Raw genomic sequence first — 22,638 nt, 5'->3', positions numbered from 1 at the left:
ACTTCACATTCCTCCCATGCTGTTCTCATGCTCGTGAGGAGAGACAGCTGACGGGACACATCCCATGCCCTCTTTTGGGGGATTTTTGTAAAGCCGCTTTTGTACTGTATGACCTCATCAACAAGGCAGGCACCTTATTGACCACATGTTTTAGCATTCTGTGTAATGAATTGCCCTCAGAACATAGGGCTTTTTGTTGCTAATGAACCATTAATTTTTCCTGTGGTGGGTGAGGCCTGTGTGACCCATCACCTTGCCCTCTTTGACTTGGCCACCAGGCAGCTTGGTACAAAGTCTGGCCCTGGGGACCCTGAGAAAGAGCATCTTGGTCTGTTCTCAAGGAACCTGATCTGGTGCAGAGGAGACAGATGGGCAGGTGGTCCCAGCAGCCAGCGAGGTTGTTGTGGGCAGTGCGGTGGGTGGAGGCTGTTCAAGCCAGGGCTGGGACCTGGGACAGTTGTAGCCCTGGTAGATGACAGCCAACTCCTTGCCCTGCAGGAGGGCCGAGAGCCTGACTACTCCGAGTACAAGGAGTTCAAACTGACGGTGGAGAACATTGGCTATCAGATGCTGATGAAAATGGGCTGGAAGGAGGGCGACGGGCTGGGCTCAGAGGGCCAGGGCATCAAGAACCCGGTCAACAAGTGAGTGTACACTCCCCCTACCACCCTTCTGCCGGCACTGGCCTGGCCCCCTGCTTACTCTGCCCTGTCATTCCCCTGCAGAGGCACCACCACAGTAGATGGAGCCGGCTTTGGCATCGACCGGCCAGCAGAGCTCTCCAAGGAGGATGACGAGTATGAGGCCTTTCGCAAGAGGATGATGCTGGCCTACCGCTTCCGACCTAACCCCCTGGTGCGTGTGTCCCCAGCCTCCCACACGGCTTCTGGCTGGGCTCTTCAGAATCTCCACAGGGGGGTGGCGGTGCTGGTAACAGAGCTTCCCCTCCTTCCCCAGTCTAGCTAGGCAATGTCTCACCAGCACCTCTACACCTTTCCACCTGCCCTCCCCTCTGAGCTCTGGTGAGCTCAGTAGTCCCTAGAAGGTTCTGGGCAGGAGGAATGGCTGTCTTTAGCATTCACCCCCTCCCCTTCTCCCCATTTTATCTTATTTGCCTCCCACAGAACAACCCCAGACGGCCTTACTACTGAGTATTCCAGAAAAACACACGAACGTATTTTCCAAACGACCGACCGTCCCTGGACTGTGGAATGTTCCGGCCTGCATTTCTGCCTGCCCTTCCCGTCGTCTCGAGTGTCGTGCCGTGTATTAAAAGTTCCAGCACTTGCCCACCATGGCAGCCTGGTTTTGCCATCACCAGAAACCACTCCTGTTTCCTTAGCTGCAGGGCTGGGCTGGGCAGATGGGCTGGGGTCCTGCTGGGAAGGTTCCCTAGTGCTTGAAGAATCTGAGGAAACCACCTAGACCCTGTCTGCCTGTGGCCTCCCTCCCCCCACCCCATCATCCTGGGTTAGAGTTGAGGGGAGCGTCCATGGACCTCCTGAGTGGGACTGGTGGCTGGCCAAACAAGAGCTGGCTGCACCTGGACCAGAGACATCAGGGGCATCCCAGTGTAGCACTGTGCTGCAGGAGGACGTTGGAAGGGGTCCCTAGACAGGGCCCAGACCGTAGAAGTGTGAGGCATGTCTACCCAGGGCACACCTATGCCAGTCACCTTGCCAGCAGGTGGCGCTGACGACGACTCCTCCCTGCAACAGTCACACACGGCAAGCCTAGCCTGTGATAGCTGCAGCCTAGGCTGCCCCCGCTGCCCTGGGTCCTGCCATTGGGGTAGACACTTAAGTCCCTGGGGCTCGTGCCCCAGGAGGTGGCTTTATGGGCAGATGCAGCCTACATCTTCAGAGCCTGCACGTCCCATTTGTGCCGAGACCACCTGGGGCTCTTCCTCAGTTGCAGCTGCTGAGTGAGAAGCTTGGGTGGGGTCCCGGGAATCCGAGAGCCCTGCTTGAAGTATTATGGCTTGGAGATCTGAGGGGTCCCCACAACTCCCCCATATGCCCACACATGCCCCTAGTGGGTTCTGCTCAACATCTGTGGGCTCATGGGCTCTGAAAACTCTAGCTGGAGCTGGGCTTCTGGGCTAGCCTGCATTCCGTCATTCAGTAAACACAACACTGACTGAATGGATAGGATCTGCCCCCTGGCATGGCAGTGAACCTGAGACTGATAAATGCTGCGAAGAGGAACTAGGTGCTGTCATGGAGGCAGCCTGGGGAGTGTCTTAATGGGCAGGGGTGGGAGTGTCCAGGTACTGGGAGTCTCAACAGCAGAGCCCAGGCTGGAATGATGTATGCCACCCTGTCTCCCCTCCATGGACACAGCCCAGAGCAGGGCAAAGGGGTGACATTCCCATGCATGGAGGCTGCCCAGGGGTCCCCGGGCTTGAGCACAAGAGAAGCTCTAGGGAGCCAGAGTTTCCATGGATAGGGACCCTAGGCATTAGTCCCAGGCACCTTGCCATCCAGGTAAAGGTCACCTCTTCGTTGAATTCTCAGTGACTGGGAGGCTTGCCAGACTCAGCCCACGGACTTTACTCCCAGGCAAGTGGAGAGTTGGAAGAGATGGCCTCTGAATTCAGTGTGCTTGTGCAGGTGGCTCATTGCAGACACAGATGCAAGGCCAGGTTGCTGGACAGCTAGACCAGACACCCCTCGTCCTGCAGGGTATCAGCCCAGCAAGGACCCTGGGCAGAGAAGGTACCTGGAGGAGGGGACACTGGGATCTGCTTTAAGGGGTGAGGAAATGCTAGAGGGTCCATCTTACAGACAGAAAAGAGGCCTGGGCGTGTGTTGGTACTGCTAGAGTTGGGAAAAGCCCAGGAAGGAGACTGGAGCCTCAGGTCAACCCAGAGGAACCTGAACTTCATGGGCAATAGACAACTAGGGAGGGAGGCTGTCAGGTTGGTGGCAGGTTCAGAGATGGGCCCCAACTGGCATAAGGCCAAGGGGCTGTGTAGAAAAAGGGTGAGTGTTAGAATATTCCCTAACCACAGACTGTGGGCTCCCCCACGGGCAGTTATTGCTGTTTCCAAAGCCACAAGTACCACATGGGCAAGAGTCCAAAGCTGGTTGGAGGGAGTGACAAAGACAGCTGCCTAATTCTCTCCCCCACCGTACAGCCCTCTCCCTGATCCTGAGCACCCCCCATCCACACCCTTTTACATTTTCCCCAGCCTCCTGTAGGCTGTTCAGAACCTCAGCTCTCCCCTCTGTTCCTCCCACCACACACCGGCCCCAGGCCTGATCTATTCTCCTTGCCAGAAACACTGTTCCCAAACTCCTCACCAAACTGGAGCAATCCACACCCAATCTAAACACACCCTTTGGACTCCCTCCCTTTGACCCCACCCACTGTGCAGGGTCGCAGGCTCAGCTGCCCACAAGGTGCCCACGCTACATGGAACACAGCACAGAGAGTCCTTCAAGAGACCCTCAACCCTTGGGGCGCCTGGGTGGCGCAGTCGGTTAAGCGTCCGACTTCAGCCAGGTCACGATCTCACGGTCTGTGAGTTCGAGCCCCGCGTCAGGCTCTGGACTGATGGGTCGGAGCCTGGAGCCTGTTCCCGATTCTGTGTCTCCCTCTCTCTCTGCCCCTCCCCCATTCATGCTCTGTCTCTCTCTGTCCCAAAAATAAATAAAAAACGTTGAAAAAAAAATTAAAAAAAAAAAAAAAGAGACCCTCAACCCTTGATCTTGGCTGCCTGCCTTGAGATAGTCCCCAGATCCAGTCAAAGCTTCACACCCGGACACGTGCTTAAATGTGTGTGGCCACTGCAAGAACACTCAAGTCCAAGGGCTCTGAAGGGAACTCTGTGTCCAAGCGACTGAGGTTCCTCCATTAGCGCATATGGGCAATGCCCACTTGATCCTAGGGGGAGAAAGGTCTAGGGAATGTGGAATTAAAAAGACTTCTCTTCGGGGTCGAGGTTGGTACACCGGTGCCCTGGGACAGAAAATGCAGAAGTGCAGAAGGAGGACCGGAGAAAGAATTCTCTTAGAATGAAGTTGCCGGCCCAGGGCCCCAAGGTTGCAGACCCGCGCCTCAACAGCGGAAGAATCCGGAGACATGGTGTTCTAGCTTTTTATAGAGAAACAGGCTTGGGCGGCTGGGAAGGCCGCTGAGAACAGCGCTGAGTCCCGCCAGGGTGAAGCGAGAGAGGGGCGGGGAGAGGGGCCGCCTCAAGGAGGAGGGGCCTCAGAGGCTCCCCGGGAGCTAGCGGAGCGGTCGAGGAACTGCGGCGGGACCAGGGCGCAGCGGGGGGCGACCTTTGCGCAGGGCGGGGCCGGGACCGGCCGGGTCCCTGGCACCCCCCTCCCTCCGCCCGCCCAGACGCGCCACTGCAGAAGAGACGGGCGCCCAGGAGGCCGCGCCGAGGCCGCGCCGGGGTCCAGGCGCCGCTGCTATGGACATCCCGCCGCTTGCCGGCAAGATCGCCGCTCTGTCGCTCGGCGCCCTCCCCTTGTCCTATGCGCTCAACCACGTCTCGGCGCTCTCGCAGTGCGTAAGGGGAGGGGCCAGGGCGGACTCCGGGGGCGGGGGTGGGCGGCCAGGGCGGATTGGTGGTAGCCGGGAGGGAGGATGCGCGACGGCTAGCCTGGCTCTCCCAAGCCAGCGTCCCTGCGCAGCTCTGGCCTGGAGGAAGGGGGCTAGGGCAGAACTCCCCACACCCCCACCCAGTCGGAAGTCCTTTTTCTGCCGGGCAGGGGGCTGTGTGTTGGGGGTGGAGGGCGCTCCTGGGACGTTTAGGGCCTGGGGAGAAAGGTTGAGAAGCAAAACCCCCCAAAGGGCAGGGTTTTGGAGGGTTTCCGGGGTTTTCCCAGGGCTGTGCCCAGCTCCAGACTCACCAAAGTCAGTCACAGTATTGCCCCAGATAAGGTCCTGATGACCTAGCTCTTGACACACACGCACACAGGGACGCGCGTTCTGTTCCACCACCCCTGCCAGATGGCCCCTCCATCGCCTATCTCAAGCTTGGGACTTTTTTCTGTTAAGGTTTGGCCCACCCTGTCTTTAGTCTGTTTTCCCTACGTATTGTGACCTCCCTTGGCTCTTAACCCTAGACCCTAGCCCTGTGGATCCTGCCACACTGTACCAGACATCTGCAAGCCCCTCAGCCAAGGGCTCAACTAGCTCAACTCAAGACATGGGATAGAGGGAGTCTTGACTATGGGGTTGGCTCCTTGGGTACAAATTCCTGGCTCTACCCCCCTGGAACTTGGGTGAGCTAGGTTGTTTCTGGGAGCCTCAGTTTCTTCAGTGTGTAATGAACATAATCCTAGACCTCATCCCATAGTTACAGTTAAGGATTACAAATTGTGTGGTCTTATCTGATTACTATAATTGTCATTGTTGGGGCCAGGATGGGGATTGTCAGGTGTCAGAGGGGTCCATGAGAAGGTAGGAGTCTGGAGAGAGTGTAGGGGAGAGTGTGGGACCCTGGATAGCTTTCCCACCCCCCACTCTGCCCACTTGTGTTGGGGGCTGCCCAAAGATGGCTTCTATTATCTACGCAACCTGCCTTATCAGATTGATGGGGACAGATCAGGGCAGGGGTAGGGTGGAGTTGATGGAAGTATTTGGACTTTAGCTGGGAGGAGTCTGGAGCTTCAGAGAGTGAGGTGTACAGGGCTGAGCACTTAGAGACCTGACAGGCTTGGGCACTGGGTCTGGCCACAGAGAGGCTTGGTGGGACTGAATGACTGACAGCAAATTGAGTTAAACACATATCAGCAAGTGACAGGATGAACTGTATAGTCAGAAAGAGTTGGGGCGCCTCGCTGGCTCAGTCAGAAAAGCACATGACCCTTGATCTCAGGGTTGTGAGTTCGAGCCCCGTGTTGGGTGTAGCGATTACTTAACAATAAAATCCTAAACAAAGAATTGACTGATGCCCACCCTGTACTTGGCCTAAGTTTGGCAATGATCCTTTCTAAGAAGTCAAGGAGGGTTTCCTGGAGGAGGAGTCATGAAAGATAGGCTATGAAGGATGAGTAAGAGTTTGCCAAGTGGAAGAGACTTCTGGAAGGAGTTTCCCGAAAGGGGAAACAGTTGAGGCAACAGCCTAGTAATGGGAAAGGGCAGTTTCAGGGAATGAGCGATTCCTGGATGGACAGATACTTCAGCCTCAACATTTTGAGCTTCCTAGAGTCTGCTTTTGGCCTCACCAGGGCGAGGTGGGGCCTCCGCACTGGGCCTGGCCTCTCTGACTTGTTTTCCCTCTCCACAGCCCCCTGGGGGTGGCATTGATGAGTGCCCTGATCCTGGGTCTGCTTTTCATGGCTATCTACAACTTGTCTCCTGGTGATATCTACTATGACCCACTCTATGCTGGTGAGTCAGTCAGAGAGAACTGTGTGAGCAAGGGCCTCCTCCATCAGACTGGGGGTCCTTGAAGGGCTCCCATCAGACTGGAGAAGCTCACAGAGACTGGAGAACCCTCAGTGGTTGGGGAACCTTAGAGGGCCACCCCCTTCAGACCTGGGGCTCTTCAGAGAAGGACTGTATCTTCCCCTCAGACTGGGAGCCCCTGAAAGACTTCCTCATCACTTTGGGATTCCCCTGAGGGCAGAGACAGTGCCTTCTCAACCTGAGGACTTCCAAAGGCAGGGACTGTGCCTCCTCATGAGGCGGGGCTGTGGGTCATGTGACCGGTGGAGCGTGGTGACTGGGAGCAGTCCTTGGACAAGGATCCTTGCCTGGAATCTGGGTCTCAGAAAAGCTGCCTCAGGCCTCTCCCACACCCAGGCTGTGCCCCGCCCACTCTTCCCACAGTGTTCACTATCTTCGCCTTCACCTCGGTGGTGGACCTCCTTATTGCTCTCCAGGAAGATGGCTACATGGTGGGCTTCATGGAGTTCATTACCAAGGAGGTACATAGCGGGCAGCTGGGGATGCTTCCTGCCCTGTCGCCCATCTGAGCCCTGACCTGCCCTTGCAGGGAGAGCCATACTTGCGCACTGCCCATGGAGTCTTCATCTGCTACTGGGATGGCACCGTTCACTACCTCCTCTACCTGGCCATGGCTGGTGCCATCCACAGAAGGTGCATGGGGTGGGTGGAGTGGCACCTGGACCATGAGAAGGAGGTCAAGTTCTCAGGTGGGGTCCCAAGCCTGAGTGGAGCCAGAAGTGTGCGTAGGGGAAATCAGGAGGCTTCTCTAGGGCTCCAGCCACGAGTGGCCAGGGAATGTCACAGGTGTAAGCTATAGTCAGCTCTCTTCTCTTGTACTGCCCTGTGCCTAGGCAGCCACTTCTGTCCTTGGACAGACAGTCTGTTCATTCCTTCATTCATCTCCCTGTTGTCCCTTCTGTTCTGGACAAAACTGGGAGGGACCCAGAGTTGGGGAGCCCAGGGTGGACCCTGGGCTCTGGCTGGGGCTCTGAGACTTGGGAACAGGCATCTGTTGGTCACCCCTCCGTGCCTGACCCCAGGAAGAGATACCGGAACCTTGGACTGTACTGGCTGGGATCTTTCATCATGAGCATCCTGGTATTTCTCCCAGGAAACATCCTTGGTAAGGACTTGGCTTTGAGGGATTCTGTCTCCTTGGGCTGGGTCACTATCCTGCACCTAGAAGGTTCATAGGTAGAGGGGAGAGGCAGACCAGTATGTGGAGTGGCTGAACCAGAGGGATACCCAAGGTGTATCCAGAGGGAGCAAGTATAGAGGCTATACCCAGAAGGTAAATTGAGGCAAGCCAGGCTAAGGAGCATAGACATCATCTTATGAGCATTGGGGAGGCAGAGGTGTTAGAGCTTAAATAAAGATTGCATTTGTGTGGGGCGCGTGGGTAGCTTGCAGTCAGTTAAGCGTCTGGCTCTTGACTTCAGCTCAGGTCATGGTCTCACAGTTCGTGAGATCGAGCCCCACATCAGGCTCTGTACTGGCAGCACAGGAGACTGCTTGGGATTCTCTCTCTGTCTCTCTCTGTCTCTGCCCCTCCCCTGCTCTCTCTCTCTGTCTCTCTCAAAATAAATTTTAAAAAATGAAAAAAAATTTGCATTTGTGAATTACTAGTTCCATCTAGGGACTCTGGTGTGATTCACCTACAGGTCTGGCCAGGTCTGGGTGATCCTCACTGAGTGACACCCCACTCTCCTACTATGACAGGTAAATACAGCTCAGAGATCAGACCTGCCTTCTTCCTGGCCATCCCCTATATGCTGGTCCCATGCTGGGCTGGCATGAAGGTCTTCAGCCAGTCCCGGGCACCAACCAGCTGTATCCCTCACATGGTAAGTGCCCTGCCCCCAGACAGTTCCCTGTGCCAGCATACCTCAGTGTCCCCCCCCATTAGAGTTCCTTGTGGTCAAAAATATGCCCTCTTTGGAAGGATCTCCTTGGCCATTAAGAAAGAAGGGATGAGCCTTTATTGAGTGCCTGTTGGATACCAGACTTCTCACACTGTCTCTCTCCCATGGGGCAGGTACAGGAGGAGCAAAGAAAGGGCCTCCTGCGACGCCCGGTTGACCTGGTCCTTGTCATATACCTCACCCTTGCTGGGTTCTTCACCCTCTTCCGGGGCCTGGTGAGTCTGCAGTGGCCAGCCTTTCTTCTACCTCCAGCTCCCTTTCCTGTCCCCTCCCCAACCATGTTCCTTTACCCAGTGCAAAGAGGTTACTGCTCTCCTGTCTCATCATCCAGGAAGGTTCTTCACTGAGTCTGATCTAAGTGTTCCATGACAAAGCCCCACTCCCTATAACCTTCCCAGCCAAAGTGAAAAGCCAAGGGTAGGGGAGGCCAGAGCAAGGGGTACGGGACCCGCCTGGGAGGGTGGAGAAAGCTTCTCGTGGGAAAAATGTTTCAGATAGGCTGTTGGTTTGCCTGTCTGCCCCAGGTGGTGCTTGACTGCCCCACAGATGCCTGCTTTATCTACATCTATCAGTATGAGCCATACCTACGGGACCCCGTGGCCTATCCGAAGGTGCAGGTGAGAGGGCAGATGGGAGGAGAGGGCCATATGGTCCTGTCATGGATAGAGGTCTACCAAATCCTCTTTGAGGCAGGCACCACAAACACAAGCCAGTTTATTGTCCTACCAGGACGCCTGGGTGGCTTAGTCAGTTGAGTGTCTGACTCTTGGTTTCGGCTCAGATCATGCATGATCTCACAGTTCATGGGTTCGAGCCTCGTGTTGGGCTCTGTGCTGGCAGTGTGGAGCTTGCTTGGGATTCTCTCTCTGCCCTTTCCCCTCTCACACTCTCTCTATCTCAAAATATATATATATATATATATATATATATATATATATATATATATATATATTTTTTTTTTTTTTTTTTTTTTTTTTTAAGTTAAAAAAATTCATTGTCCTACCAAAAATGTCTGTCTTCAAAAATGAAGACAGATATGGTCTTCAAGTATGGCTGGACCTAGGAGCTAAGGCAACTCTGTGTCTGGGCTCTGTTTTCTTTGCATGGACTCCACTCCCTGGTAGTCACTTTGTGGGATTGCAGAGTCAGCCTTGGGCAGCTCCAGGCCTCCATCCACCCTACTTAACCACCCCAGAAGAATCTGAGCTCTTATTTCCCCAGAGCTTAAGCACAAGTCTCAGGCAGGCTCTGATTGGCCCACATGCCCATCATCACTGAATAACATGTCCATTCTGTCGCTGGTCATTATGGCCAGGGGGCTGGAGTTTTGCAGTTGGCCAGGGTCACATGCCACTTCCGGAGTAATGTGGGTGGGCTCAGTGTGTGTATGTATGTGGCCGGGGGAATACCCAAGGGAAATAGAGAAAAGTGTACACAGGGTTGGGAGCACAGAGAGCCCCCGTCCTGCCTGGGTGGGATCTGAGGCTGGCCAGATCCTCCCTGGGGTCTCTACCTCGGGGGTCTCAAGAGACCTGGCTGGGGCAGCTGCTCATCCTCCTGGTCGTGTGCCCCTTAGATGCTGGTGTATATGTTCTATGTGCTGCCCTTCTATGGCCTGGCTGTCTATGCCCTCATTGTCCCTGGCTGTTCTTGGCTGCCTGACTGGGCCTTGGTGTTTGCTGGAGCTGTTGGCCAGGTGAGGTGGGGGGGGGGGGGAGGGGGGAGGGGGAGGTGTGGGTGGATCAGTAGGGAAGAAAGTTTCTGCCTACCCATCAAATGCTCTTCTGCCCTCCCTGAACAGGCTCTGAGAGGCCCCACCCTCAGCTTGGTACCCTAAGATACACTCCATGGGGTCCCAACTCCATGGGGTCAGAACTAGAGAGAGGGAAGGATAGGGGCTGAGAGGGATTCCAGAGAGGGAAGATTTCCTAGAAGAGTGAGCATAGGGGTTGGGCTTTGATGTATGGGTATGAGTTCTCTAGGCAGGGAAGGGCATTTCAAGAACGGGAAGAGCATAAAAACACATAGGCAGATAGCGGTTTAGTGGAGCCACAACATGGGTTAAAGGCAGAGGCAAGAGAATTTGACAGCTAGATGCTGCGGGCTTTCAACTCTGAGCTTGGGGGAGCCATGGAATATGTCTGAGCTGTGGAGGGCGCAGTCAGAGCTGGAGGGCTTGCTTCTGAGTTCCTGATGGAAAGTGATAAAGCCTGGGCCCAGGCCTGGGCAGGGGAAACCAGGAAGACATCTCTGGGGTAGAATGGCCAGGATTTGTGTCGGGGACAGAAATGGGGTAGGGAAGAGCAGGAGGAAGAGCCGGGCCCAGATCAGAGAGATGGGAAACAGGGCCCACTTAAAAGAGTGAAGATGGTTCTGGTTAGACAGCTGGGGAGAGGCTCACAGACAGATGGACAAGGACAGACAGTACATGCAGGGGCTGGAATATTTAGAGGCAGACAGATGGGCTGGAGAGGGGAAACAGGTCATCAGCCTGGGCTCCCTAGGGTGGGATGTTGATGATACTAGGACCTGTTCTCTCCAGGCCCCTGACATCCACCCTCCCTGTGTGGCCACTAGGCACAGTTCTCGCACATGGGTGCCTCCATGCACCTGCGCACGCCCTTCACCTACCGTGTGCCTGATGACGCCTGGGCCTGCTTCTTCGGGTGCAACCTGCTGTATGCGCTGGGCCCCCACCTGCTGGCCTTCCGCTGCCTTCAGTGGCCCGCCTTCTTCCTGCGCCCTCCCCCTGGCCCCCCGGCCCACCACAAGAAGCAGCACTGAGAGGGCTGGGGACTCCCCAGGACTCTGTTTACATGCCTAGCAAGCCCTGCTTGGGGAAGGGTGGGCTGGGTTGTTTAGAGGCAGAAAGTATATCTCCAGGTGCCTTTGGTCCTGGCCATGGTGGTTTCAGGCCAATGGACAGGATGGGAGACCCAAGGGCCAAGTGTTCCCACAGAGAGGGCCACAGACATGCTCAGCTGTCATGGTACCCCAATCCCACAGGACACTTCTACTGCCTCCCAGAATTTACCCATCATACCATACCCCATGGACCCTTTAGTAAAAAACCTTTTGATGCCCAAATATTGCTGCTGCCTGAGTGTTTCAGGATTCAGAGGTCAGGGACCTGCTTTTCAGACCCCATGAGGGCCTACCCATCGCTGCCAGCGTGGCCATCAGGAGCTGGAGAAGCCGGACAGCAGAAGTCTGCCTCTGGTTGGTATGCACAGCTCCATCTTCCAGATGGGGAAAACTGAGGCTCAGAGAGGTCAAACTCTGTCTGAGTTCACAATCAGTAGAGAAGCATCTGAAACCTAAGTTCTGACAATAAATTATAATTACTAATAGTGTGGCACAGTTATTAAGCACCTACCATATACCATTTCAAGGGCTAACCTCAAGTGGTACATACTGCATCTTACCATATATTCCAGATGGGGAAACTGAGCCTGCAGGAGGTAAAGGTCCTGTTCGGAGGTCATGGCTCCTGGATGCAGCTGAGCTAAAGGACAGAGCCCTGGCCTAGCCCATCCAATCATGGACTCTATAACCCTGCCTCTGCTGTATGGTTGGTTCATATTTTGGGGAAACTGAGGCTGAGGAGGCAGCCAAGGGGTTGAGGAAAAGGCTCATTTTATTCCAGGTTCAATGGTTCATTTTCATTTCTGGTTTGAACTTGGGTGAAGGGCCAGGTTCTGGGGGTGACTCAGGCCCAGAGTGGGTCGGGCTTGATCAGACTCCCCTGTTCCCTGCCCCTACCAACATTTCTTAGCCACCTATTGTGTGCCTAGCCATTGGATCTTCACCAAAGAACCACCCAGCACTCTGTTTCCCAGAGGTGGAAACTGAGGCTCAGAGACACCAAGCCTCTCTTCCAAGGTCCTACAGCAGGTGAGAGGCAGAGGCAGATTTGAACCTGTTGCTGCAAGTTCCCTCTGCAGAGTGTGTGACTGTTGTGTGGGGCCCCCACTCCGCAGAGTGAGAACCTTTTGGTGCCCAGGACACTGCGATGGCCGCCAAGTGACAAATGGGAAAACTGAAGCCTGCAGGCCAAGCCCCTTTCGCAGGTTACTGAGCCCTCCCGGCTCACCTTGGGCATCCTGCAGGGAAGACTCCATCAGGCCCCCCTCCTCCATTTTAGAGATAGTTAAACTGAGGCCCAGAGTTTCCTCTGCCTGCCCAAGACCAGCCAGCAGGATCGGCGACGTGGACCTGAACTCACTGTCCAGCGCGGTCCTTCCTCGGCTTGCGCCCCTGGTTTCTTCCCGGAGCGCGTGTCGCTGCGTCCCCTTTAAAGCTCCTCCCCGCTCCCGCGTCCGCCTCCCTCCTCCCCTTGCAGGCAGACGCCGGGATTGCGCCGCCTGAAGGGACTTGCCCAGTCCTTCCTGGGTGTTCGGGGAGCGCAGTCCCGGCGCGTAGGGGCCGCTCGGCGGGGGCCGCACGGGCAAGATGGTGAGTGGGGCCACAGGCGCGGGTCCCGGTAGGTCCCTCTCTGGGAATCTGTCTCGCTCTGTGTCTGAATCTACGCCCCTCAGTGTTTCTCCTCTCAGTCTCCCTCTCCCCGCTCCACCTCTCCCGTCCCCTCCGTCTCTCACCCTCTTGTATCTCTGTTCCTTGAACTCTGCCTCTTTTATATCCCTCTCCTCTCCTACTTTTCCCTCCCTCTTTTTGTCTTCCTGGTCCCTTTTCTTTTACTCCGAGTCCCTACCTCCGCGTCCCCCTTCTCTCGTCTCCTCTTGCTCCCTTTCCTCTCTCCCCTTCAGTCTCTGTCTCTCCATCTTTCCTTAGCTTCTGTGTCTCTTTCCCTCTCGCGGTCTCTCCTCTGCCTCTCCTTCTCTATCTCCATCTCCCCCTGCTCTTCTCTGTCTCGTTTTCTTTTCCTCGCCCTCTTAGCCTCTCCCTCTCTCTTCCTCTACCCCTCGCACCCCCTCCCCCGCCGCCCCCACACCCCTGCCGCTTTGCTGCAGTCTCCTGGCGCACGGATAACCTTGCCGCTGCCGCTGCTCCAGCTCCTCCCCCCTCCCTCCCAATCCTGGCCTGGGCCGGCCAGAGAAGGGGGCGGAGCTCCGAGCCACCAGTGTTGGGGTGAAGGGGATCTGGCGGGTGGCCTGCGCTGGACTAAGGGCAGGTGAGCCCAGGGGCGTGCGCTTTGCGTGGGAGCTAGAGTGTCAGGTACCGGGAGGGTGCGCGGGTTAGGGGGTGGAGGCTGGGAGGGTCTGCCAGCCTTCTCCTTGGAAGATTCCTCTGGGACCCTGGCCGAGGTGGGGACCTGGGCATGTGAGAATTCCTCGCCGTGGGGAAGGAAGGTCGGGGCTAGTCCTCCGACAGGCAAAGTCCAGGAGGCTGGACTGAGTGCCGTATGCCCCCAGGTGTGTGCTCGGGCGGCCCTCGGTCCCGGCGCGCTCTGGGCCGCGGCCTGGGGAGTCCTGCTGCTTACGGCCCCCGCAGGGGCGCAGCGCGGCCGGAAGAAGGTCGTGCACGTGCTCGGTGAGTCTGGACAGCAGAAGCGGGTCTTGCCCCACGGGAGCCATGGCCAAATGTGATTGCCTGAGTGCAGGGAGGATGTAGGGGGTAGGGCATTGAGCTGTTCCTGATAGCCGGAATCCACCCCCCCCCCCCCCGCCCCTACCCCTCTGAGTTCCAGTTCCCTTCCCTGAACTCCTTTAACCTTCGGATCTCCTGACCTCCACCCAGGTCTTTTTCCCATAACACTTCCCTGGGATCCCCTGCCCCAGGTTCCCCACCCCGCTTCCTAGGACCACTTCTGAACTCTGCTTGACTCTCCCACAGAGGGTGAGTCGGGCTCGGTGGTGGTGCAGACGGCGCCTGGGCAGGTGGTCAGTCACAGGGGTGGCACCATTGTCTTGCCCTGCCGCTACCACTATGAGGCAGCCGCCCACGACCACGACGGCGTCCGCCTCAAGTGGACCAAGGTGGTGGACCCACTGGCCTTTGCCGACGTCTTCGTGGCGCTCGGCCCCCAGCACAGAGCATTTGGCAGCTACCGCGGGCGTGCGGAGCTGCAGGGTGATGGGCCTGGGGATGCCTCCTTGGTTCTCCGAAACGTTACGCTGCAGGATTACGGGCGCTATGAATGCGAGGTCACCAATGAGCTGGAAGACGACACTGGCATGGTCAAGCTGGATCTCGAAGGTAACCAGCCCATGGACAGGATGAACCATGTTTCTAAGGAAAGAGAGTGGGAGATATTGCGAAGGATAGGAACCAAATGAAGTTGACCTAAAGGAATTTAGGGGTAAGGTAATGATGCCGATCTGGGGTGAATTCGCTCCCCAGACACATCGGCAATGTCTACAAAGGGGTTGCTGATGGCAGCTAGTGGGTAGAGGCCAGGGATGCTCCAATACATCCTACAATGCACAGGATGGTCAACCCCCTTCCCTTTCCCCCGCCCCCCTTGCAAAGGATGACCCCATCTAAAGTGTCAATAGTAAGGACTTTGGGAAATCCTGGGGTAGGATCCAGGCACAGTTACATCCAGGGAGATCCACTCACACCATGTCAGGAATCCCTTCCTCACCTGTTTCCCTGAGTGGGCTTTCCTCAGGCAGGTTTTCAGCTCAGCAATTAATTTCCTAACAGGGCTAGATAGAGTCCCAGAGTTGTCCCCCATTGGCCCAGCTTGAGTCATGTGTCCATCCATGAGCCAATTACCGTGGCCGGGAGATGGGATGCTGATTGGCTGACTGTGGAGCCGGGAGGTGGGCGTTCTGTCTGAAGAATTCCCTCCCACCTGGTTCTGCTTCCTCAGTCCATCCAAGAAGATTCTAGGAGAAATTTCAGAGCCCTCACTTGCTGAACCTCCCAACAATAGCAAATAACAATAATAGCAGCAGCTCTCCTTTATCGGAAGCTCTATGTGCCATGAGCTTGAAGAGCTCTCTGGAGCCTCTTGTTTAATTTTCCCCCAAACTCTGAGGGAGATGCTATTACCAGCAGATGGGCAGCTGACTCAGGTTAGAGCCTTGCCCAGGACACATGCAAATGAGTGATAGAGCCAGGACTCAAGCCTCCATCCGTCAGGGTCCAGGCCTTCTCTCTGACCCCTGTTTGTTCCTCCCTTCATCTGCTGAGAGACGCATCGGCACCTCCAAGGTCTGCCCCTCAAACACACCACAGAATGCTGCTGAGCTGAGCTGACTGTGGGTTCAATGAAGGACAAGTTAGAAGAACTGAAGGTGGAAGAGAAATCAGTGGAAACTGCCCTGGACAATGCTGGGGATCAAAGATGCTTTGCCAAGTGTCATACTTCCAGGGGCTCCCTGCGGGGGAGTCAGCACTGGACACAGATATCCCCAGCTTCATGGGCTCAGGGCTTGACCAGAGGGAAGCTCCCAGTGCTGAGAGAATGTCAGGAGCACTAAAGACTGAAGGGAGGAGGGTGGCGGCAGCTGGGTTTTGAAGGACGAATAGGAGTTCAGCAGGTGGAAAAAAGTGGAAAGAACATAAGCCAAAGTCTCCAGCGGTGTAAAGGGGGTGGACGTGATTAAGTGTCTTAAGAGGGAGGGTCAAGTGAACCCCAAAGTTAAGGCAAAGGGAACCATTAGGAGTGTGAGCTTGGCAAGGGTGTCCTCAGGTCTGAGGCCAGAGTGGAGGGATGGAGTGGAAGGTCTAGGCTGAAGAGTCACGCAGCACCCCACAAGTCAGGTGGGTAGGAGAGTGTTGAGATTCCCAAGCTGAACCGTATGCGTCCTCCCAGGCGTTGTCTTCCCTTACCACCCCCGTGGAGGCCGTTACAAGCTAACCTTCATTGAGGCGCAGCGCGCCTGCGCTGAGCAGGACGGCATCCTGGCATCCGCAGAGCAGCTGCACGCGGCCTGGCGCGACGGCCTGGACTGGTGCAACGCAGGCTGGCTGCGCGACGGCTCGGTGCAGTACCCGGTGAGCCAGCCCCGGGAGCCCTGCGGCGGCCTGGGCGGAGCCGGGAGCTCCGGGACGGGCGGTGGTGCTGCCTCCGGGGGCGTGCGCAACTACGGCTACCGTCATAACGCCGAGGAACGCTACGACGCCTTCTGCTTTACATCCAACCTCCCGGGTGCGTAGGTCTGGCCCCTACGAAAGAAGCCCCGCCCTCAGGGGGGCCTCTCCCGCCCCTCCCTGTATCTTTCCCACCGTCTGTTTCCTCTCCTTCGCCCTTCCTATCCACACCGGCCCTCCTGGGTCCAGGCCAGGATATCCCACCCCTAGGACTACCCTGGAGCAGCAATCAAGCATCGCTTGGCATCAACATTGCCCTAACCAATGGGGTCCAGGAATGCAGGGGAAGGGGTGTTCCTGAATCCTGTGGCTGGGGTCCTGGGTTGCAGGCACGTAGGGGGTGGGGAGCATCCTGAACCCCTTAGGAGGCCAGATCCCGGGAGTGGCCTTAACCACTCTCCCCCACTCCACCGCAGGACGTGTGTTCTTCCTGAAGCCGCTGCGGCCTGTACCCTTCTCGGGAGCCGCGCGCGCGTGCGCGGCGCGCGGCGCGGCCGTGGCCAAGGTGGGACAGCTGTTCGCCGCGTGGAAACTGCAGCTGCTGGACCGCTGCACCGCGGGCTGGCTGGCCGACGGGAGCGCGCGCTACCCCATCGTGAACCCGCGCGCGCGCTGCGGCGGCCGCCGGCCGGGCGTGCGCAGCCTGGGCTTCCCCGACGCCACGCGCCGCCTCTTTGGCGTCTACTGCTACCGTGCACCCGGCGCGCCAGACCCCGCACCAGGCGGCTGGGGTTGGGGCTGGGCCGGCGGTGGCGGCTGGGCCGGAGGCGCGCGCGACCCCGCCGCTTGGACCCCGCTGCGCGTCTAGATCCTGGGCGCAGATGGCTGGGGTGCTTGGCGGCTGGCCGAGTGCTCTGCGGTCTCTTGGAGACAGACCACGTGACTGGAGACTGGCCTCTCCCCCTGCGGTGCGTAGCAGGCTGACCAGGCCTCCTGTGGTCTTTGAACACCGGCTGCGCCCCCGAGGTCCCCATAGACTGGCCAATCCCGGGAGACTGACCGAGCCCCCACCTCTCCTGGATAGTGGATTTCCCCTCCTCCTTCGACTTTCTCCAGGAGATGGGGCATGTCCCCTGAAGACCCCTGGAGGCCAACAGACGCTGAGGTCTCCTGAAGACTGGCAATGCCTCCCCAGGTCACTTGGAAACAGACAGAATCACCCCCTCCCCCGCGGTCTCCTGGAGGCTGGACCCCCGGGATTATCTGGAGATTGGCCTCAGGCCCTCTGCATCTCCCTGGAGACTGAAGACTGATCCCTTAACCCTCCCCCTCAACACGTATAGAAAACAGACACCTCAGAGTTCACCAGGTGATCACGCCCCCGTGGCCACATGGAGACAGGGCTCCTGTCCTCTTCCCTATGGTGACCTGGATATTAGGTATTCCCATTCTTCCCCCCTTCCACTGCGAGTCCTCGAAGTTTGCAGAATAACAGGCCACGTTCCCCGGTCACTGTGAACAGCCCCGCTCCTCCAGTTTCAGGGGAGACCAGCCTCGTCTGTCACCACAAAAACAGATTGACATGCCCCAGCCGGCTCGCATGACTGGCGGCCATGCCCCACCCCTCAGGTATGTCTTTGGAGGGAGCAAATCTGCTCCCACTTGATGGCCTCTTTCCTGGCTGTCACCAAAGAGACCATCCCCTGGGCCCAGGGATCCGTAGGATCCGTGTCACTAGCTGTGGAGAAAGCTGTCCCACTTCCCATTGTTACCAAGGCGACCAGCCCAACTTCTACCTGTAACCTAGTCACACAGCCCTTCCCTCATCAGTCACACCCATGGAGATAGTGCCTCCCTCCTCCAGCTGTAACCATGGATACCACACGTTTCCTATGTCACCCCCGGGACACCAGAGAGCTACCACTCTGCTTCTTGAAGTCCCCATCCTTACCAACAGCCACGAAGACCACTCTCCCCTACCCCCAGAACTGTCCTGAGAGTGTCCCAACATTCAGTTCTCCAGTTTTCACCATGAGAACAGGCTGCCCTTTCCCCAGCTCTTTGCCCCCCATCCAAGCTCCCTCTCCAAGCTGCTTGAACCCCACAATGGTTGCCATGGAAGCCAAACTCTGGTGTTTGAGGTGACAGAACACCTGTCCCCCTAGGCTTTCCCATGTCAGCAGGGCCCCACCGCATCAAACTGTCACCACAGAGACCGGCAACGTCGTCTCCATGACAACCAACCTCCCAGCTCTCAGGAACTTCTTACCATGGGTGGGAACTGCACCCCACAGGATTTAATGTCTGCTCCTTAACCAGAGAGGCCCAGCCCCAGGCAGCATCTCCAGGTATGGCTGGACTTCTGGAGCCGCTGGACACTCCTCCGTTTGCACGCTAACTATATCCCAGACAACAGTTGTGCACGAGACACCCTTGCAACCCCCAGATGTTTTCATTGCTGCCATACAGATGAGCAAACTGACTCTGGCAGCCCCAGCCCTTTATGCTGTGCAAGCACTGGGCTCCCCACTTCCCCTCTGAGACCACATCTCCATTCTCACTGAGTTATCTCCTCTAACTGCCCCCTGCCCCACGTTTCACTCCTTAGAGATCCAGGAGAGACAGAATGTTTTTTACACTTCAAAATCCACAGTGAGCTACAGGCTCTAAAGGACAATTTGTGCTAAGAAGTCAGAACCCAGCCAAACTCCCCCCAGCGTTGAGAGCCAGCTCGGGAGAGATGGCCCATGAACAAAGCCACCCCAGCTGTGGGAGCCCCCAGATCCAAGGTCTTCCATGGAATAGCACTGAGGCCCCTCCTGCAACCCCCGACCCCCTTATTGTCACATCCATCTTGAGGAAACCCATCCGTGAGTTGTGGAATCAGGTGGGTTGGATTCAAATCCTGCCGCTGCGACCAAGTGACAACCCCCCTGAGCCTGTTTCCTCCTCTGTACCAGAGCTGTTCTGAGGTCCCAGTGAGTGCAAAGCATACAGCAGGGGCTCAATAAAAAAAAAAGTTGTTTTGTTTTGTTTTTTGGATGAATGAGAAAATGAGGCAGCCGATGGGTAATTACTTCATAAATGTACTTTGGTGGACAAAACGTTTCCCAGCTGGGGGTGTGTGATGATGATTTGCTTGAGAAGCATCACCCTCATTCCTCAGGACCACCTCTGCTCTTCAATTTTCCCCGCCTCTCCACTCCCCCATTCTCCCTTCACTCTCTTCCTTGCATCATTCCCCATGTGTCTGGCCCTTCACAGCCCTGTCCCGACTGGGTCGTTGACAAATCCAGTGGTTCCTCTCAGTCCCCCAGGCACCCAAGTGTGCAAAACTGGATGGAGAGTTCTTGTATCAGGAAGGCAGAGAGGTTGCAAATTTTCCCTGGTGCGGAGGTGGAGTAGGGGTGGGATTGTGGCCCGAGAAACATTCACAGTTTCTGGGATACGGACAGAGGGAAAAGAGAACAAAGTGTAAAACCGATTAGGCTGTAGAAGTGAGATGGTCGGTGTAACTGCTCATCCTTCAATACCAGATGTGACAGCCCTCCAAGAGACTCAAGCCACTCATCTGAAGGCAGCGTCCAGCCCCTTCGTGAGACAGCCTTGGGCTCCAGCTGACCTTAGCTTCCTTGCATGGGGGAATGGTGAGAGGCGTATTTCCAGGGATGAGTGCATGGGATTTCTTTCATCCCGCCTTTTCCCTGCGGTTCCTTTCTCCCTTCCGCGGTTCCAGTTCCCTATTTTGCCTTGAGTATGTAATTTTCTAACCCCCACTCATACAATGAGAGTCTAAGGGGCTGACACCGCCCACTCCCAGTTCAGCCAATGAGTGCCGTGGCACACCTCCCCGGGAAACGCTGATTGGTGCAGGGATGGTTAGGGAGGTAGGCTGACGGTGAGACTGAGTCCTGGGATTTTAAGAAACCAATTCGACCAGGGGGACCTTCCTCCTACTGGAGTTGCTGCATCTCCCACCTAAGGGAGAGCTAAGGGTTGGTAAACTGGATAGAACCCTTTCTGACGCCAGATATTCAGAAAAACCACTCCTTCCCATCGTACAGCCCTCCGTTCACTTCCCAGAGAACTCCAAAGTTTTTATGTGCCCTTCCGGAGATGTTTTATGTTCATTCAAACAAATATGCATATGCATTTCCCCCCCTATTTTTACACAAATGACATTTACACAACATTCACACTGTTGTAGCATTTCTATCTAGTTCCAAGACATTTTTATCATCCCCCAAGAAAACCCCATACTCATGAAACAAACACTCCCCATTCCTCCCTTCCCTACCCCCCTGCCCCGGCAACTGTTTATGTACTTTCCACCTCCAGAGATTTGCCTATTTTTGTAATTGATTTTTTAAAAAAATGTTAAGTACCCTCTACACCCAATCTGGGGCTCAAACTCATAACTCCAAGATCAAGAGTTTCACACTCTACCAAATGAGCCAGCCAGGCGCCGGTAGATTTGCCTGTTCTTGATGTTTCATACAGAGTCATATAATATATGTCCTTTTGTGTCCAGCTTCCTTCACTCAGCATAATATTTTTGAGGCTCCTCCATGTTGAGTGTGAATCAAGACCTTATTCCTCTTCATGGCTGAATAATATTCTGTGGTATGTGTATGCCACATTTTGTTTATTCGTTCATGAGTTAATGGACATTTGGGTTTTTCCCCCTTTTGGCAATTGTGAATTATGCTGCTATGAACATTCTGGTGCCATGTATACTTTTAAAGTCATTCTTCTTTTACTTAATAATATATATTTGAGATAGTTTCCATCACCGTATAAAGATCCCCCACCCCCATATCCTTTTGAAAGTTGGCAGGTTGGGGCGCCTGGGTGGCGCAGTCGGTTAAGCGTCCGACTTCAGCCAGGTCACGATCTCGCGGTCTGTGAGTTCGAGCCCCGCGTCGGGCTCTGGGCTGATGGCTCGGAGCCTGGAGCCTGTTTCCGATTCTGTGTCTCCCTCTCTCTCTGCCCCTCCCCCGTTCATGCTCTGTCTCTCTCTGTCCCAAAAATAAATAAAAACGTTGAAAAAAAAAAAAAAGTTGGCAGGTTATTCATTGTTTGGATGCACCGTCATTTTTGTAGCCCACTTCCTAATGGCAGATGTTTAGGGTCCCCTATTTTGCTGTGAATAAGTGCCCACATCATCTCACACAAGTATAACCAGAGGAGGATAGAGGATATCAAGAGTTGTTGAATCAAGGAGTCACGTTTGCCACTTCGATAGTGGTCTCCACCTTTTCTTAGGGGTGGGGCCAGTTTGTACGCCACCAGTAATAGATGTACTCCCCTCTTTCCACACATCCTAATCAGCATTGTGTGTTATCCCTTTTTACCATAGTGAACCTGATAAATAAGAAACGGTATCTCGTGGTGCTTGTCACTGGCTGTTCTCTTATTATGAGTGAAACCGAACAAACATTCTCCACTTTGACGTTAGGTGCAGGTGGTTGAGGAAGTCATAAATCGTTCTCAGGTTGGGTATGCTGTCATCGTTGATCAGTGCAAGCCTCCTCTCCTGTTAGATTTATTTGATTCTCTTTTTAAATATGCTCTTCTTGGGGCGCCTGGGTGGGTCAGGCGGTTATGCGTCTGACTTCAACTAAGGTCATGATCTCATGGCTTGTGAGTTCAAGCCCCTCGTCGGGCTCTGTGCTGACAGCTCAAAGCCTGGAGCCTGCTTCGGATTCTGTCTCCCTCTCTCTCTGCCCCATCCCCACTTGCTCTCTCTTTCTCTCTCAAAAATAAACATTGAGCAAAATTTTTAAAAATGCTCTTCTTTGTTCATCCTGATGTTCCTGCAAAATGTGTATTATTTTGTTGAATATAGGTTGTAGTTTAAGAGCATCTGTATTTCCTTTTCTGTGAACATGTTATTCACATCCTTTGCCTATTTGGCTATTGGATTATTCGTCTTTTTTTCCTATTGAATTGTAGGAGCTCTTTATATATTAAGACAAGTCTTTTATCTCTGATTTGAAAATTTGTTTCCAAGTTGGCATTTACCTTTTGACCTTGTTTATGTTTTTTGTTTTGCTTTTTTTTTTTTTTTTTTTTTTTTTTTTTTTGCTTTTTGTCAGTATTGCTTTTAGGATAAAGCCTAAACTCCTCACTACAGCCCATATGGCCCTGAGTAGTCCATCCTCTGTGTCTCTGACCTTGTTTCCTCCTACTATCTACCTCTATCACTCTGCTCCAGCCACTATGGATTCCTTGCTGTTTCTCAAATAGCCCACGTCCCTTCTGGAAGAGGATATTTGCCTCTTTCTTCTGCCTGAAAGTGTCTTCCTTTTTTCCACTCCTCATCTAGTTAACACTACTCCTCCGTTAGATCCCATCCACCTCC

At 55.1% G+C, this 22,638-nt stretch overlaps 3 protein-coding genes across 9 annotated transcripts in view; all 3 read left to right on the top strand.

The window, feature by feature from the left end:
• SUGP1 (SURP and G-patch domain containing 1) overlaps positions 1–1,324 on the top strand; it is a 31,504-nt gene extending 30,180 nt beyond the window's left edge. For both annotated transcript variants that reach the window (XM_060630743.3, XM_060630742.3), the window contains exons 12-14: positions 499–644; positions 726–855; positions 1,125–1,324. In XM_060630743.3, coding sequence (XP_060486726.2) covers positions 499–644; positions 726–855; positions 1,125–1,151 — 303 coding nt within the window. In that variant the 3' untranslated portion in view covers positions 1,152–1,324. The remainder of the gene's footprint in view (positions 1–498; positions 645–725; positions 856–1,124) is intronic.
• Positions 1,325–2,588: 1,264 nt separating this feature from the next.
• Positions 2,589–12,692, top strand: TM6SF2 (transmembrane 6 superfamily member 2). 6 transcript variants are annotated; one of them, XR_013554266.2, is made up of 12 exons: positions 4,378–4,518; positions 6,248–6,351; positions 6,793–6,890; positions 6,959–7,062; positions 7,452–7,534; positions 8,131–8,255; positions 8,447–8,548; positions 8,858–8,950; positions 9,910–10,029; positions 10,876–11,552; positions 12,109–12,227; positions 12,478–12,692. XR_013554266.2 is itself a non-coding variant. In XM_060630750.3 (11 exons), exons 2-11 carry the CDS (start codon positions 4,424–4,426, stop codon positions 11,155–11,157), a joined length of 1,206 nt encoding a protein of 401 aa, XP_060486733.3. In that variant the 5' UTR covers positions 2,633–2,717; positions 4,351–4,423; the 3' UTR covers positions 11,158–11,688. The 6 variants fall into 6 exon arrangements, 4 of the variants coding, with proteins under 4 accessions (XP_060486736.3, XP_060486733.3, XP_060486734.3 ...); XR_013554265.2 differs by having other exon boundaries at positions 10,876–11,556; XM_060630750.3 differs by lacking the exons at positions 12,109–12,227; positions 12,478–12,692 and adding an exon at positions 2,633–2,717 and having other exon boundaries at positions 4,351–4,518; positions 10,876–11,688.
• Positions 12,681–19,318, top strand: HAPLN4 (hyaluronan and proteoglycan link protein 4). The gene is made up of 5 exons (XM_060630748.3): positions 12,681–12,788; positions 13,706–13,823; positions 14,127–14,489; positions 16,057–16,392; positions 16,751–19,318. The coding sequence occupies exons 1-5, from the start codon at positions 12,786–12,788 to the stop codon at positions 17,140–17,142; spliced, it is 1,212 nt and encodes a 403-aa protein (XP_060486731.1). The 5' UTR covers positions 12,681–12,785; the 3' UTR covers positions 17,143–19,318.
• The last annotated feature ends 3,320 nt before the right edge of the window (positions 19,319–22,638 follow it).

Source organism: Panthera onca, chromosome A2 (assembly GCF_046562875.1).
Source record: "Panthera onca isolate mPanOnc1 chromosome A2, mPanOnc1 haplotype 2, whole genome shotgun sequence".
NCBI lineage: Eukaryota > Metazoa > Chordata > Mammalia > Carnivora > Felidae > Panthera > Panthera onca.
The sequence above is the reverse complement of the archived record's forward strand: the minus strand, read 5'-3'. Positions and strand labels throughout refer to the sequence as shown.

What these genes read in the sequence shown, in the direction of transcription:
- TM6SF2 (XM_060630750.3), top strand. Translation starts at nt 4,424, where the DNA reads ATGGACATCCCGCCGCTTGCCGGCAAGATCGCCGCTCTGTCGCTCGGC. An exon ending in TGGAGTTCATTACCAAGGAG is followed by an intron (nt 6,891 to 6,958) that starts GTACATAGCGGG and finishes CTGCCCTTGCAG; the next exon opens with GGAGAGCCATACTTGCGCAC. An exon ending in TCACCCTCTTCCGGGGCCTG is followed by an intron (nt 8,549 to 8,857) that starts GTGAGTCTGCAG and finishes TGTCTGCCCCAG; the next exon opens with GTGGTGCTTGACTGCCCCAC.
- HAPLN4 (XM_060630748.3), top strand. An exon ending in GAAGGTCGTGCACGTGCTCG is followed by an intron (nt 13,824 to 14,126) that starts GTGAGTCTGGAC and finishes ACTCTCCCACAG; the next exon opens with AGGGTGAGTCGGGCTCGGTG. An exon ending in CTTTACATCCAACCTCCCGG is followed by an intron (nt 16,393 to 16,750) that starts GTGCGTAGGTCT and finishes ACTCCACCGCAG; the next exon opens with GACGTGTGTTCTTCCTGAAG.